Below are 17015 nucleotides of genomic sequence, written 5' to 3'. Positions count from 1 at the left end.
AAAATACAGTGTTAAAATATATGAACTGCAATATGTACCAAAATTATAAAATTTGTTTCTCATCATCAGTGATTAAAACCAGGATGATTGCTCTAGCCTCAATGCTCACAACCCTGGTGACAGATTAGAATTCAAATCTTAATGATCAATTTACAATTAACAAGATAGAAGTGAAACAAATTAAACCAACCATTATATATAACGAGACCCCATGGACTCCCATTGTTCCTCTTAATTACAAAACGCAAATCACAAATACACAATGGGCGATGTTAGACATCAATCTGTAAGCTTAGCAACCCAGAAAGTGACAATGACAGGGAAGAAGAGAAGCGAAACCACTCGGCCCTGGTTCTGAGCTCTGTGCCACTGCTCTCGGTGTGCCTATGAGCATGGGTATGACCTGGCCTGTGGGTGAGGGCCAGGCTGCTCCTCTTCCAGGCTGGTAGGGAACTTCTCCCAGTCACCATCAGCCTTGTCTAGCTACATTCAAGGCGGGTTTTAGATCCCACTGCAAATCATACTGTTAATATCTTGTCTGGGGAGAGGAGGCAGTGCCTTCAGTTTGGTAAAGATATAACAAAGATACTTAAATATCTGCACTGAGCTCACCCAAGGACAACTTCATATTTGCAATCAGCTTTCAGAGTACTGGGGATGCAAAAGAAGGGAGAGCTAAAGTTCATGTGGCTTTGACTAAAATCAGCCAGGTCGTCTGCCTGGTGCCAATTACAGACAAGATGGCATTCATTCTCTTGCCTGATGATCACACATGAGCTACAGAAACACAGAATCAGCAGGTCCTTTTTAGTTTCAGTGTGTGACATGCCATTCACAGCCCCCTAGGTTGCAGACACAACTACGTATAGAGTGCAGAGCACACACAGGGCAGAAGGTTCTGTGCTAATCATTAAGAAGGCTGCATGAGAGCAAAAGCAGTTCTCAATGCAACGTCCAGCCTTCTTGGAGAGAAAGCACATGCAACACACACACACACACACACACACACACACACACACACACACACACACACACACACGGTACCATTTCAAACTACTTCATAGAGTAGCATTACATGTGGCTGGGTGGAGAGGAGGAGTATACAGACACAGTGAGCCCAGGCTGTCAGTTTCTCCAGCGATATACCCAGATCAGAGCAAAAAAAAAAAAAAATGCTATGGTCTGAATCCATTTGTTTAGTATGTCACTTGAATAGCAAAAAATGCTCACAGAAGTGTTGTTAGTAAGGAAAGGGAGGCAAAGGAAATGTGTTTTGAATTAGTAACCAATATAAAATAAATATACCTACTTTCAGGAAAAAGTTCACTGTACTTGGGAAGAAAATCTGGGCCCAAATTACCATATGGATAAAATAATGATTTTGGACCCGAGTTTTCACAATGACAAAGTGCTAAGATTTTCCTTGCATCGAAGCACAGTAGAAATTATTTAGCCCAATGTTTAGTATACAGGAGGGCTTACTAAGGCTTACTATAATTTTTAATCATCAATAGAAACACTGATGATGCTATTCAAAGAGAAATGTATTCATTACCTGACTTGTGTAACTGTAAGCCCATTGTATAATGTCTTTACAATAACAATAAAATTTAAAGTTAAAAAAGTACATAAAGAAACATTCTGAACTCTAGGTTTTATAGGTGGTTTTATAGGAGACAGCAACATCAAAATGGAATGTTAAATTTGGCATGAATGAGTTGTTGGAATTATCACATAGTAGGAAACTAGACAGAATTGAGACTTTGATAAGAAATCAACAAACCAACAATACTACTTCTTCTTTCTTGTTAGGCACACAAAATGCACCTTTTGAAAACTTTACGAACTTCTTCAAGTTTTAAAAAGTATCAAGACCAAAGGAACAAAAGATGCGTACTCTCCTTAATATATGGATATTAGATCCAAACAGTACAAGAGCAATGACTCAATATTTGGGTACCCAAGGTTATGGACATGGTCTTGGAGATACAAACATAACTACCTAGCCATAAAAATCCATGATGGATAGGACTACCTAAAAATAAAAAGTTCCTGCCCAGATAAAAGTATAACTACTAAAGTAGAAAGACAGCCAACCAACTGGGAAAAGATATTTACCAATAATACATCAGACAAATACTTAATATCCAGTATCCACAGGGAACTCAAGAAACTAATCCCCTGCAAACCCAACAAAACAATCACTAAATGGGCAAGGGGACTAAAGACAGATTTATCAAAAGAAGAGGTTAAAATGTCAGAAAAGCAGATGAGAAAATGCTCATCATTCATGGTCATAAAGGAAATGCAAATAAAAACAACCATAAGATACCACCTTACCCCAACAAGAATGGCCAATATTCTGAACTCAGACAACAACAAATGCTGGCGGGGTTGTGGAGAAAGAGGAACCTACTGCACTGCTGGTGGGAATGTAAACTAGTTCAGCCACTCTAGAAAGCAGTTTGGAGGTTTCTTAAAAAACTGAAAATAGACCTTCCCTACGTTCCCCCCATACCACTCCTGGGCATCTGTCCTGAACATCATAACCCAAGATATGATAAGGACACCTGCTCAGCCATGTTCATCTCTGCACTATTCACAATAGCCAAGCAATGGAATTCTACATAGCAAACAGACAAGACAAAATAATGGTATCTGCAGGGAAGTGGATGAACCTAGAGCAAATCATGTTGAGTGAAACAAGTCAAGACCAAAGGAACAAAAGGCGCATGGTATCCTTAATATGTGGCTATTAGATCCAAACAGCACAAGAGCAATGACTCAATATTTGGGTACCCAAGGTTATGGACATGGTCTTGGAAATAAAAACATAACTACATAGGCATAAAAATCTATGATAGGTTATATATACTATAGATACAATGTTTTATTACATATATTAATATGTACCTATGACATAAGAACCCTCAGCTTAATTTTAATTATGTTCTAAAATCTAAGTGCCAGTGATTATATATAGAGATTCCCTTCTTGAATACTTGTTTGTTGAACAATACACTTGAACTATGATGTAAAAATCAATGTCAATAAATTCTTCAATAAAAAAGACAAGGGGCCGGGAGTTGGCTTAGTGGTAGAGTGCTGGCCTAGCATGCACGAAGACCTGGGTTCGATTCCTTGGTACCACATACATAGAAAAAAGCCAGAAGTGGTGCTGAGGCTCAAGTGGTAGAGCTCTAGCCTTGAGAAAGTCCAAGGACAGTGCTCAGGCCCTGAGCTCAAGCCCAGGACTGGCCCCCCCCCAAAAAAAGCCAAAAATATCTATGATGGGCAATATACTCTATAGGCATGTTATATTTTATAGAATGATAGTATCTATGGCGTACAAACCCTCAGCTTAATTTTTATTATGTTGTAAAATCTATGTGCCAATGATTTCATAGAGATTCCTTTCTTAAATACTTGTTTGTTAAACATGCCATTTGAAATATGATGTAAAAATCAGTGTTAATAAAATCTTTTTTTAAAAAGTAGTAAATAGTAATTTACACGCAGGTGTGGGGTTTGAACTCAGGGCATGAGCAGTGTCCTTAGGCTTTTCTCAAGGCTAGAGCTCTACCACTTGAGCCACAGCACTATTTCCAGCTTTTGTTTTTCTATGTATGTGGTACTGAGGAATTGAACCTGGGTCTTTGTGCATGGTAGGCACTCTACCACTAGGCCAAACTCCTGGCCCAGGCCTTAGTTTTTAATCACCTACTGTAGCTGCCTGTTTTAAGTCATCAGACTTAGTAAAGTAGGTATACCACAACCACATCTACCTCTTTCTAGTGGTGCTTTACCCCTGAAAAGGTTTTCACTGTGATACACAGGCTTTTGTGTCAGTGAGAAAATGGCACTCAGATCTTCACTGGCCAAAATAATGTGAGCTTGGTGAAGAGTTAGAAATTGCCAGTTAAGGCCCTTCACATAAGAGAACCAATGACAACAACAGCACAGGGTCTATTGCTACATGGTAAAAACTGGGCTAGGTGCCTCACAGTTGGCATTCCACATCTGTGCTCTGCACCTATGCGTGAAAGTAACCGTGGATTAAAATACCAAGTCTCTACTGAACATGCATTCTTTGGGGTCATTCTTCTCTACATAACACAGAATAACAACTATTTACAGAGCATTTGCATTGCATCTGGTGTTACAAGCAATCGAGATAGATTTCGAGTATGTGTGAAAGAACTGAGTAAGTAGCTCAATGGTAGATCACTTGTATAGCACGTTTAAGGTCATGGGTTCCATTCAAAAAATAGCAAAAATTGAGAAGACAAAGCATAAAGGAGAATGTGTCTAAGCCACATACAGATACAAATATCACATCATTTTATATAAAGGATTGAGCATCTGCAGATTTGGGTATCCTAGGGTCCTTGAACCAACTAATCCCCTGTGGATACAGCAAGATGGCAGGGTATGCAGGCACGCATGCACACAGGGAGATGTGTATATATACATACACACACACACACACACACACACACACACACACACACACACACACACACACATATATGCTTTTCTCCTTATTTTTGGATTGCAAAGAGTTCTTTTCTGTAGCCTGTCTGTCATCAAGAAAGAAACAGGCTGGCATCAGAAATCAGATCAGCATGTGGGGTATAACAGCACACCTGTTTATTTCATTCATTCACCATTCATTCAATAAACATGCATTGGGTGCCATCTATGTGTCAGATACAAAGACGCATGTTAAGTTTACAAAGTAGTGGTCAGTAGCTGGAGGAATCAAAAGCAAGAGGAACAGGAGGCATGGAGATTCAAGTTCTCTCTATCCGTAGAGGTCTAAGGGAAGAAAAGGGCACAGACTCGAGCTTCACCTTGGCTCACAGTGCAACCATTGCATGCCAGGAACAACTACTTCTCCACAGGCTTGAAAGGTTAATTTTCCCTTCCTAACCTTTCCCACATAGCTACTGTAGCCAGTTTTTCCTTCTCCCACCCCTACCTCTTCTCTATCCTCCCCTCCCCTGTCCTTCCTTCCAGTCCTCTTCTCTCCTGTCCTCTTCTCTTTTTTCCTCTTCCTTTTTTTTTTTCTCTCTCATCTTAAAGATAGAGGTTTGGCTACACTGCCCAGGCTGGCCTCAAATTCCTGGGCTCAAGCAAACTTCTGCTTTAGCTTCTTAAGATTTGGGAGCTTGGCTTCATTTCTCTACCTCTGGCAGAACTGAATATAATATACTACAGTAAGAAAGTCTACAAACATAGAACTAGAATTACCTAGATTAGATAGACCTCTAGATAGACCTACTCACCAACTATTGTTGAAACAGTTTTGGTTTCCTTACCTATAAAAGAATATAATTCCTGTCTCAAGCTACTGTGGGAATTAAGTAATGCATGTATGAAACACCTTTGTCTCAATTTCTCTAATTATTTGACCTAAAGATATCTTATAATAGATTAAAATATGTTAACTCTATTATCAGAAGATTTCTGTATCTGCTATTATAATAAAACTGCCATCTTGATATTTGCTTTCTGATATTTTATCATTTCAGTTCTAAACATTAAAAGTCAGGTAACACACATCTAGGACTCTCCTAGCAGAGTATTACAAAAGCTCAAAAGCTATGTACAGAAGGTTATATAGGATGAGATTAAATGAAATGAACTCCAGGATATGGAAACAAGAGCTGGTGTGACCGGTGTTCTTAACATACTATATTATTTCTCTTCTCTTTTTGTGCCCTTATGGTTAATCTCATATTGTTACTGTAGCTAATCTTGTTATCTGGTATAACAAGGGTGGTAGCCTTGAGCTGAAGAGCTGAGAGACAGCGTCCAGGTTCAAACCCCATAACCCACAAAAAAAAAAAAAAAAAAAAAGGAAAGAAAGAAAAGGAAAAAGAAACAGACCACCATTGTACCTCATCAGAAGAATGGATTATCCATCCACTGAAAATAAAAAAGTCAGATAACAGTATGCATATGTAATTACTGAAAAACTTCTAGGCTGGGCTGAGCCTGCCTACCACATACAAGGCCCTTGGGTTCCACACCTCACACTAGAAAACAAACAAATAAATGTGTCTACATGAATAGTTATGAAAATGTTCTCATAGAAAAAAATATGCACAGGAAACTTTCATCAGCAGATAACTCATTTTAACATAGATGAGAACACACTATAAATGCTATTTTTAAGGAAAAATTAAGTAATCAAGCAAGCAGTACTCAAAGTATTATGTAACACAGTACCTACCTGCTTTTATGGGAGATTTCTTCCAATTTCTTTGCTAATGTACAGCACTCTTCCTTTAACTTTGTCAGAAATGCATTCTGGGAGGTCAACAATGAATACTGTTCATTTTCTGGAAATAACAATAAACATATCAACATGAGACATTTAAGGTTCTCTCTGTGCAGTGTCCTGACTTCCACAAGAGTAAAGTAGTTTTTGAACACAACCTTTTTCTTAGAAGCCACTACATTTCTTTCAGTGTCCAAAGTTAAAGAACGTATCATGTGGTAAGACACTGTTTCTTGTGAGACATTTATTTTCATAATAAAATTATATACCAGCAACGCTTCTGATCATATCAGCTTATACAGCATTTTAACCTGTTCATAACATTGTCAAATACCTCAAGTGAAGTCATAGATACTTATATCTTTGTAATATGCAAGATATTATATTTGTACTTTGACAATTTTACTATAAACAGTGTCAAAATTCTCACAACTAGATACTTCTGAACTAAAATCATCAAGGAATTCTCTTTGAGATTATAACTCACACTTTGTTTCATTTTTGCACAAAATTTACTACCATCCCTCCTTGAATTCTACATACTTTTCCAAATTATGAAGGTGAAATACATGATCTTACAGTGGACTTTATTGTCAATACTGTGTCATTGCCAAGACAATGAATGTTTGGTTAAAAAACTAAAACGTATACTTGTTGTGTGCACACAGTAAAATAGGAAGTGTTCTTGAGAGGATTTTAGCAGCTAAAACCTCTTATCTGTTGCTCATATTTTGCCCATAAACTTGGGGTCACTAGGATTCTTCTGGTGGTTGCAGGCAAATTTAACCTTTAATTTCCTTTCTGTGACTGTTAGTGGAAACACTGCTCCTAAATCTGGTGATTTTTCATTTTTTCTGGCCAAATACTGTGAGAAAAAAAAAATCTCCATTGCAAGGGCTGAAGAGTCATTATATCATCTGCTTTTTATAAGTAAATAGATTATTTAATGGATTCATGTTAGTGATTTTTCACTTATGGGAGAGGAAATATTTTAATATATCAATGAATATAATGTACATTACATCATGTGAAAATTACCTCTAAGTAATTAGCTAATGACGGGCAAAAAACATGTAATATACAAAAGCAAAATAAATCAAGACACTAAAATTAAGCAACATCTTTCTGGAAGAGACAGGATCAATTAAACTTTTGTTTTAATAGTATACGGCATAGAAAATGTGGTGTGGAATTATAATGACTGACACTGTCGTGTTTTGACTAACACTGTCTGTGAACACACAACTCAAAAGTGAAAGGAACCACAGAATGCTCCGACTGAACAAATCAAACCGCCTATTTTCAAAGTGCATTTTACTTTCAAATTAAAGGTAAAGAGTTACTGGCCAACTCAGTCTGCAGAACATTGCCAATGTGATGAAAGATGGCAATTTTTCGCCAAGCTGCCAGCTGTGGTCAGTGCCTTGTATTAGTGAATTTTAACAGCAGTTGTGAGAACTTGAAGAATGCAAAGGATTAAACATCACTCGAGATTGGATTGGGGGAGGTGGGGAAATCATACAAATGCTAAAAATGTACGAAGCTGCAAAGATTAAATAAAGGAACATATCAATTTGGAGCCACTGAATTACATCCAGCTGCGACAGTGAATTAAGAACCGATTAATGGCTAAAGCTTTTCTCCAGTTTGGATGCTGAAGCAAACTCATTAGGCTTTTAGAGTAGCTATAATGTGTGTACTGTGGGAACTGTTCAGTGCTATTCAGGAGACTCTAACTGTAAGCTCAGAGCATTTCCCGCAGAGCTTCTGATGCTATTTTCTTTATATAACATGTGTGCCTGAAAACCCAGCCAAAAACAAGCCCTTTGTTTTTCTACTTTGTTGTGGTCTCTCTCAGCTTTACGTTTCTTGAACACAGGTAAATAAACTCATAATCCAGATGGTGCAACAGATGTGTGAGCAGCACTCTGAAATCAACAGACAGTGGGCACTACTTTCCATTTTCTCTTTTAAACGCTAACTAATATGTAATTCGGAATCTCCGGTGTAGTTAGCATCTGCTCCCTTCGGCCAGCCAAAGGTTACAGGTGTTCCTGATGTCATTTCACAGTAAGGCGTGGGCCTGGCTGGTGAGCCAATGCCCAGGCTCTCATCGCTCCCTACCACCCACCAGTTTTGTCATGCTGCGCCTCCATTTGCTGTATCTTCTGTGTCAGCTCCTGTTCTCGCTGCTGAGCCTGAAGGGCTTGGGCCTTTGCTTCATTGCTAAAGCTCTGCTGAATGCTATCTTTTTCCAGTCTGCAAAACAGAGAGAAGACACAGAAATGGGATCTGCAGGTGCCAGACCTACGCACTGCCCTGCAGACCACAAGAGTGGACAGAAAGAGAACTGTTAAACATAAGAATTCTCTCTCCATGGCTCTCCTAACCCCGGCAGGGAGAGAAATCCAAGGCTTCCTCATGCAGCCAGAGATGCGTGGCAGAACTGACTCAAGAGGGACGGAGCTATAGAGTGAAGAAAACATGACAATTCAAACACACACACTCTTACTGTAACACTCTTACTGTTATGTACTAGCAATGAATCTTTCTTCTTCTGAGTGGTCAATATTTCCTAAAGATTATTCTGGAAATAACACAACAAAATTCTTAAGGAAAACTGAGATTTCTAAAACTAAGCTTTGGAGACAGCTCTGACACTCAGAACAGAATCTCAACTGCCATGCAGGAGACCCTCCCTCTCTAGAGGCCAGCAAGTGGTTCTGCAGTGGGTGCATGTGTGTGAGTGTGTGTGTGTGTGCACAAAGTATTTTCACACATCAGGCTTACACAATACAACCACAAAGATACAAACCAAAAGATGCCTGTAACACTTCCCAGTAAAATTTCTCTTTAGATGGTGATAACAGATATGGCAGGGTGAGAAGCTTCCCAATCAGAGACAGCCTCCAGTCCACCGTCCACGGAGGTAGGACATACTTCTAGCCTGCCAATCCACACTTCAGCCCTGTGGCTCCTAAAGGGGGAAGGCCATCAGCAACCACGTGCCATGTTGGTTCTTCAAGCTCTATTCATGAGAAAGTGATAGGAGGGTTTCCTTCAATTAAGGGACTTAGTTATTTCTAACTCCTGATCTCCTTGTGGGCATTTCTCAACCATGCTGTTTTAGTTTACTAATTGAGATATTTACTGCCTAGCCTTTGCCAAACTAAAAATAAACAATTCCATAAAGCTATCACTACCAGTCTATGTACCGCTGTGGAACTTCAATTCACTGGCTCCTAATTATAAAGCAACATAAGGAAAGCCTGTATTGAAATTGGTCAATGCATGTGGTAATGTTGTAGTGTAAAATTCCAGAATGAAAATACACCCACACCTCACTCAAATGGAATCATCAGGGGTCCATGCTAAATGTGAAAGAAGGTCCCTTCTGGTACTTTTAACAGCAACACCCCCCTGGAAGTGGTCCAAGGTCTTGTCTCACACTCAGTTCCAAAGCAGTATATTGCAACAAATGGAGAGTCAGACAAGGCTACTTTTTGCCTTCCCCATCACACCACAAATTGTCTGGCTGGAGATCACTGCACATGTCTCCTCTTCTTCTTCTTCTTCTTCTTCTTCTTCTTCTTCTTCTTCTTCTTCTTCTTCTTCTTCTTCTTCTTCTTCTTCCTCTTCTTCCTGAATGCCCTCACCCACTGATCTAGCCTCTGCATATGTATGGTATTCCTTTAGGGCCTTCCTCGAAATTCTGCCCTTCCTTGCTTCTTCCTCCAGAATTAACTGACTTCCCTTAGTGACCTCAATACATGTTATAACATCCTACAAAGATGTTTATCCTTTGTCACCTTGATCTTTCTACCTGGAGCCCATGTCAGTATGTAGCATACAGGCATGGGCAATGAATGTTAATGACTGGATGTTCCTATGCCCTTTCCATAGGGGAGAAGGGTGCAGAGTAAGTGAACCTGGAAAATCTGCATGAGACTTACATGACAGGAGCAAAATTTTTCACATACCTCACATGAGTGTTTGCACAAGATGTTTTTTTTGGGAGGGGAGCACTAATAGCTGGAGATACTGTAGCTGAAGAAAGCAGCTTCACAGGAACTCTGTATATGCATCCACTGGGTAGCTAGTGCATATGGGCATATGGGCAAAGAGAACAGGAGAGGCTCTGAGATCCCTCATGATTGGGCAACCATAAAATTCACTGTCCAAAAAACTAATATATTGGAAAGGGAAATAGGTACTATTAATAATTATGCCAAAATAATAGTCAGATCTGAGACTATCAGCTACAAACTGGGACTTACAGATCCCCAACATAAAGTGCTGCTAGTCTCACTGAAACATTTTAAATCTACTAGAAAAAAGGAGTACTTATAAAATAAAACCAATTCAAAGTCCTCTGTCCACAAGTACTGAGTCATACATAACCTTGTGTTTCTCCTACTCTTCTTTACATTCTCTCTGAGAAATGAAGCCAAGCTAAACATGGCATATTACTCCTTCTGACCTGCTTCTCTCTGCCTTCCACTCTCATATTACCTTCTCCCCTTGCAGGCTCTTTCTGCCTGGAAAGACTTCCATAAAACCTCAGAATGTTACAAATGAGAGAGAATCTCAAATTTGCTTCATCCAACCTCCTAACTTTATAGTTGAGCGACAACAAACAGGCACATTAAAGCTCCAACGGCCATAAAGAATTTAGAATCCACTCATAGGCTGTGTAAAAAAAAAACAGTTTTAAAACACTCTAAAGGTGATATAATGATAGACTGAAAGAATTAGAGGCTGAGTCAGGTAGCTCACACCTACTCCTGGCTGCTCAGTAGCTTAGACCTGGAGGATCGAGGTCGAAGCCAACATGGACAGGAAACTCCTCCACACTTCATCTCCAATTAGCCAGCAAAAAGTTAGGCTGGAGGCATGACTAGGTGGTAATGCTCCAACTCTGACTGAGCAAGCCATGTGAGAGTGGGAGGCCCAGAGTTCAAGGCCCAGAACCAGCACAAAACAAACACCAAGCAACCAAAAAAGAAAAGGAATATCGGGATCCAAGGAAAGGACAAGAAAAGAATTCAAATCAATCTATTAAGTATTTACTGTGATCCTCTTATGTAAAAGACACCATGCTAGGCACTGGGTTAAATAAAAGTAAGGTATAATCCTTGCTCCTACTAGTATGTGCAAAATGGATAAACAGACAGATAAAAGAGGTGATGGGAAAACAGTCAACAAGACAGGTATAAGGGAAAAACTACCAACGTGCAGGAAAATAAGAGACCACCCTGTGTGGGAACCTAGAGAAGGGCCATAAGGCCAATCTCCTGGGACTGGTTTACCTCTAGTTCTCAGTCAACACACTGATAATTGCATCTGACCAAGCAAGTAGTTAGCTCTGTTTTACAAATCAGAATAAAGCAATGGAGGTAAAGAGGAATAGTGGGTAGTTATTAAAATGGGTCACAGTGGTGCAAAACCACAAACAAGCTAAAAGCCCATCCCCTATGGATAAAGAGACTGTAGTATAGTCTTAGAAGACAGTACTAGTACTCCAGCAACAAAAGAGCCAGTGAGTGCTCCCCAAGACATATGCATAAACCAAGAGCAGAATGTCTAGGTAACAACGCAAATATAACTCGTTGGATAGATTTTTAAAGTTTACTTTAAATTTTATAGCTAGATTGAAGGCTCAAGAGTATTTGATGATCCTCAAGTTCAACTATTGTTGAATACTTGAATGCCTCTAGTTTGAGTTCAACGTGCTCACTATGGGCAAGTGGCAGTGTTGGTGACCAGGCATTCCACCCGCCTACCCGGCCTCTATTCACTTTTTTACTGAGGTCGGAAGTGCTGCTGCTGCTACTCAAGTAACCCATAAAGTGTGTTTCATTCATAAAATATCATTCATATCACTTTTGCATATTAACCTACCTATAGGACAAACCAAAATTGCAAAAAGGAGTAGGGGTGTAGCTTAGTGGTAAAGTGCTTGTCTAGAATGTACAAGGATCAGTGTTCCCTCCCTACAACTACTAAACAAGTAAACCTCCATGAGATATATAATATACTAGCTGAAAACTATTCTTGAAGGAATAGAGAGAAAGCTGTGGGATTTCAGGCATATGATAACATGAAGTTCAATTGTCCCAATTCTGGTTATATTACCTTTGATCTCTTGGTTGATATCCCCAGCATGCTAAGAAGTGTTTAGTAACAAGTCTCAGGGGTTGGGGGTCAACTAATCCCTTTTTTGTAGTGATAAGTAGAGCTATTTCCATTATAGTCATTTTTTAAAGTTATCTTTCAGTATTTGTACGAAGGAGTTTCAATTCAACGAATCAGTACAATGCTTCTTGGCCAGTGTCATTCTTTCCATCATTCTCCTGTTCTAAACTACCAAAGTGACAACACTAAACATCAAGTTGGAAAGAAAAAGGCATTATTTGCAAGAGAGGCTGATTGGCACAGCTCCAGTACACTGGAGGGCAGGTGAACTCTGCTAGGCTTCTCTGCTGTGAAGTTACTGCTATGAAGCTACCCCTTATAACTGACAGGTAACTTATTAGAAGAGGCTGATATACCAACATCTTACTCCACTCTCAACTAGTGATCATTTACTTTTCATTCCATCATTCTTTTCCTTACATTAGTTAACATTGTCCTGTATGGAAGAATATTACTTTCTCATTTAACAATTTACTATCATCAGCATAGAGCTCTTCATTCTTCTTTTGTTTAATGGGTTATGCTCCATTATGATCCACAGGGTTTGTCTGGTGTGTGTGTGTGTGTGTGTGTGTGTGTGTGTGTGTGTGTGTGTGTGTGTGTGTGTGTGTGTGTGTGCGCACGCGCGTGCGCATGCGTGCATATGGGTGCCAGTCCTAGGGCTGAACTTGGGGCTAGAACTGTCTCTGGGCTATTGTGCTCAAGGCTGGTGCTCTACCATTTTGAGCCACAGTGCCATTTCTGGCTTTTTTTTTAAAGTAGTTAATTTAGTAGTTAGTAAGAGTTAGCCTTGAACCTTGATCCTCAGATCTCAGACTCATGAGTAACTAGGGTTACAGGCATGAGGCACTGACACACAGCAGTAGAAAAAATTTTAATGTTCAACTCATATTGGAATCTGCAAGCTCCAAAACAGACCTTTTCCAACTGATTCCTGTGGTATATCTCCTGTGCAATTTGTGACTACCACATGCACCAGGTTTGAACTCAGCCTTTGTCCATTTGTGCATTTTATTGGAGAAGCCAATAATAGTTTCTGCTCATTGCTACTGTGAATATGCTACTTCTAGGTCATTTTAAGAGTAAAATATAGTCAGGCACTAGTGGCTCACACCTGTAATCCTAGCTACTCAGGAGGCTGGGCTTTGAAGACTGCAGGTTTGAATCCAGCCCAAGCAGGAAAGTCTTTGAGACTCTTTTTCCATTTAAGCACCACAAAAGCCTCTGGAACTATGGATCAAATGGTAAAGCACTAGTCTTGAGCAATAAAACTCAAGGACAGAGCCTAGGCTCTGGAATACAAATATAAACATTATATAGAGACATATACATTTATACTAATACTTTCCACTATAATTTAACAACACAGAAAATTATGGAAATTGTAAATTTCTTTTTCAATAGTAAGAAACTTGACTCCTAGTCTCTTCAATATGTTTACTTGTTCAAACTTGGAAGTTGTAAAATGTTTTAAAATTTCTCATCTACAGAAGGCAAATCCACCAGTAACTAGAATTAAAAATTTATAGTTTTGTTTTGCTTCCTTCTTTTTTACAAATGCACACATACCATTTGCAGTTGATTCTGTTTGCACGTTTGGAAAACGGTCTTGGAAGACAGTTGAGAACAATACACAGCTCACACAGCCAGAGCCCAGAGAACACTGACTATTATCTACATGACTACGGGCCAGCGAAATTATCCTTTTAATCTTACGTCCTTTATTCAAATGAAACAAAATCTTAAAGGCTAGATCACTTTACTAAGTCACAATTTATTAATGTTTACCATAAGTGAAGCATATTCCATATGCTCTTTTCTTTACCCTCCTACCAATCTTTTAAGCTAGGTTGTCTTACTAGTGTCACTTTGTAAATGAGGAAACTAAAGCTGAAGGAAATTGTGCAATCTACACAAGTTCCCAAGTTATTAAAGATGTAGCCAAGAAACCCTGGATCTCTGATTGACGTCTACACACTGAACACTTTGCTTTCATCTCTGACTTACAAGAGATGCAGAGAAGTAAGTGAGGGTTAAAATCTAAGTGTTCAGTTATCTAAGTGTTCAGCATCCAACTAGAAGGCCAAACCTCAAACCAGTCACCTTTCTCCTTCCCATTTGTCCCATGTGCTACTGGATCTCTTCTTCCTGCCCTGACACTAACGGTCAGCTGTATCCTCCTCAAAGAAATGGATAAACTTTGCAAGAACATTAGAAGGAACCACAAATGCATCTGCTTAAAACTGCCCAGAGACTCTTAGGAAAGATGAAGCATGTGCATTTATCTACAATGCAAATGCCTGGAGAATCTGGATCTTGAACCCAAGAGCCTAGAACAGCAGCTGCCATGCAACAATGCAGTCAATAAATGGGTGATGAATAAAGAACCAAATGAATGAATAGCTACTAAGAGACAGGGATTCCTATGTACCCCATAGATACAGCCTTCTGACTAAGGGCTACAAGAGAAAATTCCTACTTTAGCCAAGAATTTAGTTACATTAGTTATCACTGAAAATAACAATACAAAATAATTGTGATGTCTTCCCATGCTGAGAACCAAGTATCCTGGGATTGCTTACTGCCAGGAGGGACTATGTTCTCATCTTCGAGCCAATGCAGAGCCACTGGGAAGGAACAAGCAGGAAAAGGAGTCAGGTTCTATGACCCCTACTTCCTCAATACTGTAAAAAAAAAACTCAATGGCATCATTCATATTTCCTAGAGGCAATTACTTCTATTTTTCTTCATTGCAAACTATGTCGGAACGTTACGTGCTATGTTGGAATATGAGATCTCAGCTCCCAGCATGAGTCATGTCTAAGAGAGAAAACAGAAAGCCAAAAGGAGGCCAACTTCTTTCAAAGGCATGTACATGAAGCGGGTGTGTGCATAGGTATTTTCTGTTTTGATCACAGCTGCTCAACTCGTATTTACTTCCAGCCATTTTTTTAGATGCTAGGTAGGAAATCCCAGGCTTCACATCCAACTAGGGAAGAGCTCTGCCACTGAACTACACCCCCAGACTCTCCCTCCCACCCCTAATCCTTCACACATTCCAATGCACTGACCTCTCCTGTCTTCCAAACAAATCCAGGAGGCAGGGAGGTGTAGCAGACATCCCCGTGTGACTCAGAGAGCATCATAAGCTCAGGGAATTAAGAGATTTGCTCGGAGCCACAGTAAGTAAGTGACAGAGCTGGAACCAGACCTGTCTTCTCCCTCCAAGTCCAGTGTTCTTTTTATCCCACGGTACTGTTTCACATGGGGGCTTTGTTTAATCCAAAAGTGTAATGCTCGTCCATACAACAAATACTTAAGCTACTTCTGTGCCAACCATGAAAGTATAGAGATGTATCTGTACACAAGCTACATACCATTCCCACACAGTTTATTATCCACTGAACTAAATAAGGGCATTTCAAAACAAAAAAGGCAACTATTAGAGTCCGGAAGACATTACATTAGGGTTAAATTTTTGCTGTCACCAGGTGGATAGGAGAGGAGTAAAGGAGCAGCTGGGGACAGTGGGGGTGGGGTGGATTTTAGGAGGTCTAAAAACTTACAGGCTTAAAATATGAGTGGGGTTGAGAAGAAAATTGCGATAAATGGACAGCATGTGCAAAGACCCAAGAAGTAGGGATAGCCAGGTGTCATTGGAAAACTGCAATAATTGTGGTATGACTGGAGGCTGGAATGGGGAGGGGGAGTAGTGAGCAGTTGGTGGAGGGGAGATTATTGATGAGAGATGAGACTAGAGATAGAGGCAGGAGCCAGAACTTGAAGCTATTTTTAAGGCCTTCATCCTGAGAGAGATAGGAGCCAACGCAGGGTTCTAAGCAGGGGAGTGTTGTGATCACACTCATGCTTGAGAAAGATCACTCTGGCTGCAGCTTGGGAACAGATGGGGAAGGGACAACATTAGAAGCAAGGAAGGCACTTATTACTACAGCAATAGTAAGAGCAATTTCTACAAAGGTTCTTTAGCTATGGAGAGGCTCAGGTAGACCTGGAGGCTGAACCGCCATCAAACACATATTTCTCCCATCTTCTACCTTTAGTTTATGGTTTTTCCCTAGCTTTGAATATCTAATAGGCCTAAAAAAAACCACACATTGCAATTTTACCCCTGTATTTGCACATTGTCAAATAAATCATATTTTCTATCTCTGATTTCTCTATAGAAACTAAGGACTAGACCATTCCTGCCTTTCTTTTCTGAAATAAGTATCAATTTATATGACCCTAGTACTCAAATCTTCTGATGAGGAATTTAAATCAGACCTCAGTAGGACTGATGTGTACCTGTCATGGAGTATGCTTCCGACACTAATTGGATGGAGAATTGAAATGCTCTTGAAATTAATTTATAAAACCAGTAACTAACGGGATGGAGGGATATTGGCTTCTTTGTAGCTATCAAGTTTTTGAGCAATATGCTATAAGAGAAAGAATTATAATTTATAAATTATAATTTATAATTATAATTTTATAGTAGTATATGTTTTCAATATGATAGAGTAGTGTTTCATTT

General features: G+C 39.5%; 1 protein-coding gene across 1 annotated transcript in view; it reads right to left on the bottom strand.

Moving 5' to 3' along the window:
* Sdccag8 (SHH signaling and ciliogenesis regulator SDCCAG8) overlaps nucleotides 1–17015 on the bottom strand; it is a 188973-nt gene that overhangs the window by 55547 nt on the left and 116411 nt on the right. The window contains exons 14-15 of the mRNA XM_090341503.1: nucleotides 8418–8545; nucleotides 6239–6347 (exon numbers count right to left, since the gene is read on the bottom strand). Coding sequence (XP_090197629.1) covers nucleotides 6239–6347; nucleotides 8418–8545 — 237 coding nt within the window. The remainder of the gene's footprint in view (nucleotides 1–6238; nucleotides 6348–8417; nucleotides 8546–17015) is intronic.

This window comes from Megascapheus bottae, chromosome 10 (assembly GCF_031878675.1).
Source record: "Megascapheus bottae isolate mThoBot1 chromosome 10, mThoBot2.hap1, whole genome shotgun sequence".
Taxonomy (NCBI): domain Eukaryota; kingdom Metazoa; phylum Chordata; class Mammalia; order Rodentia; family Geomyidae; genus Megascapheus; species Megascapheus bottae.
The sequence above is the reverse complement of the archived record's forward strand: the minus strand, read 5'-3'. Positions and strand labels throughout refer to the sequence as shown.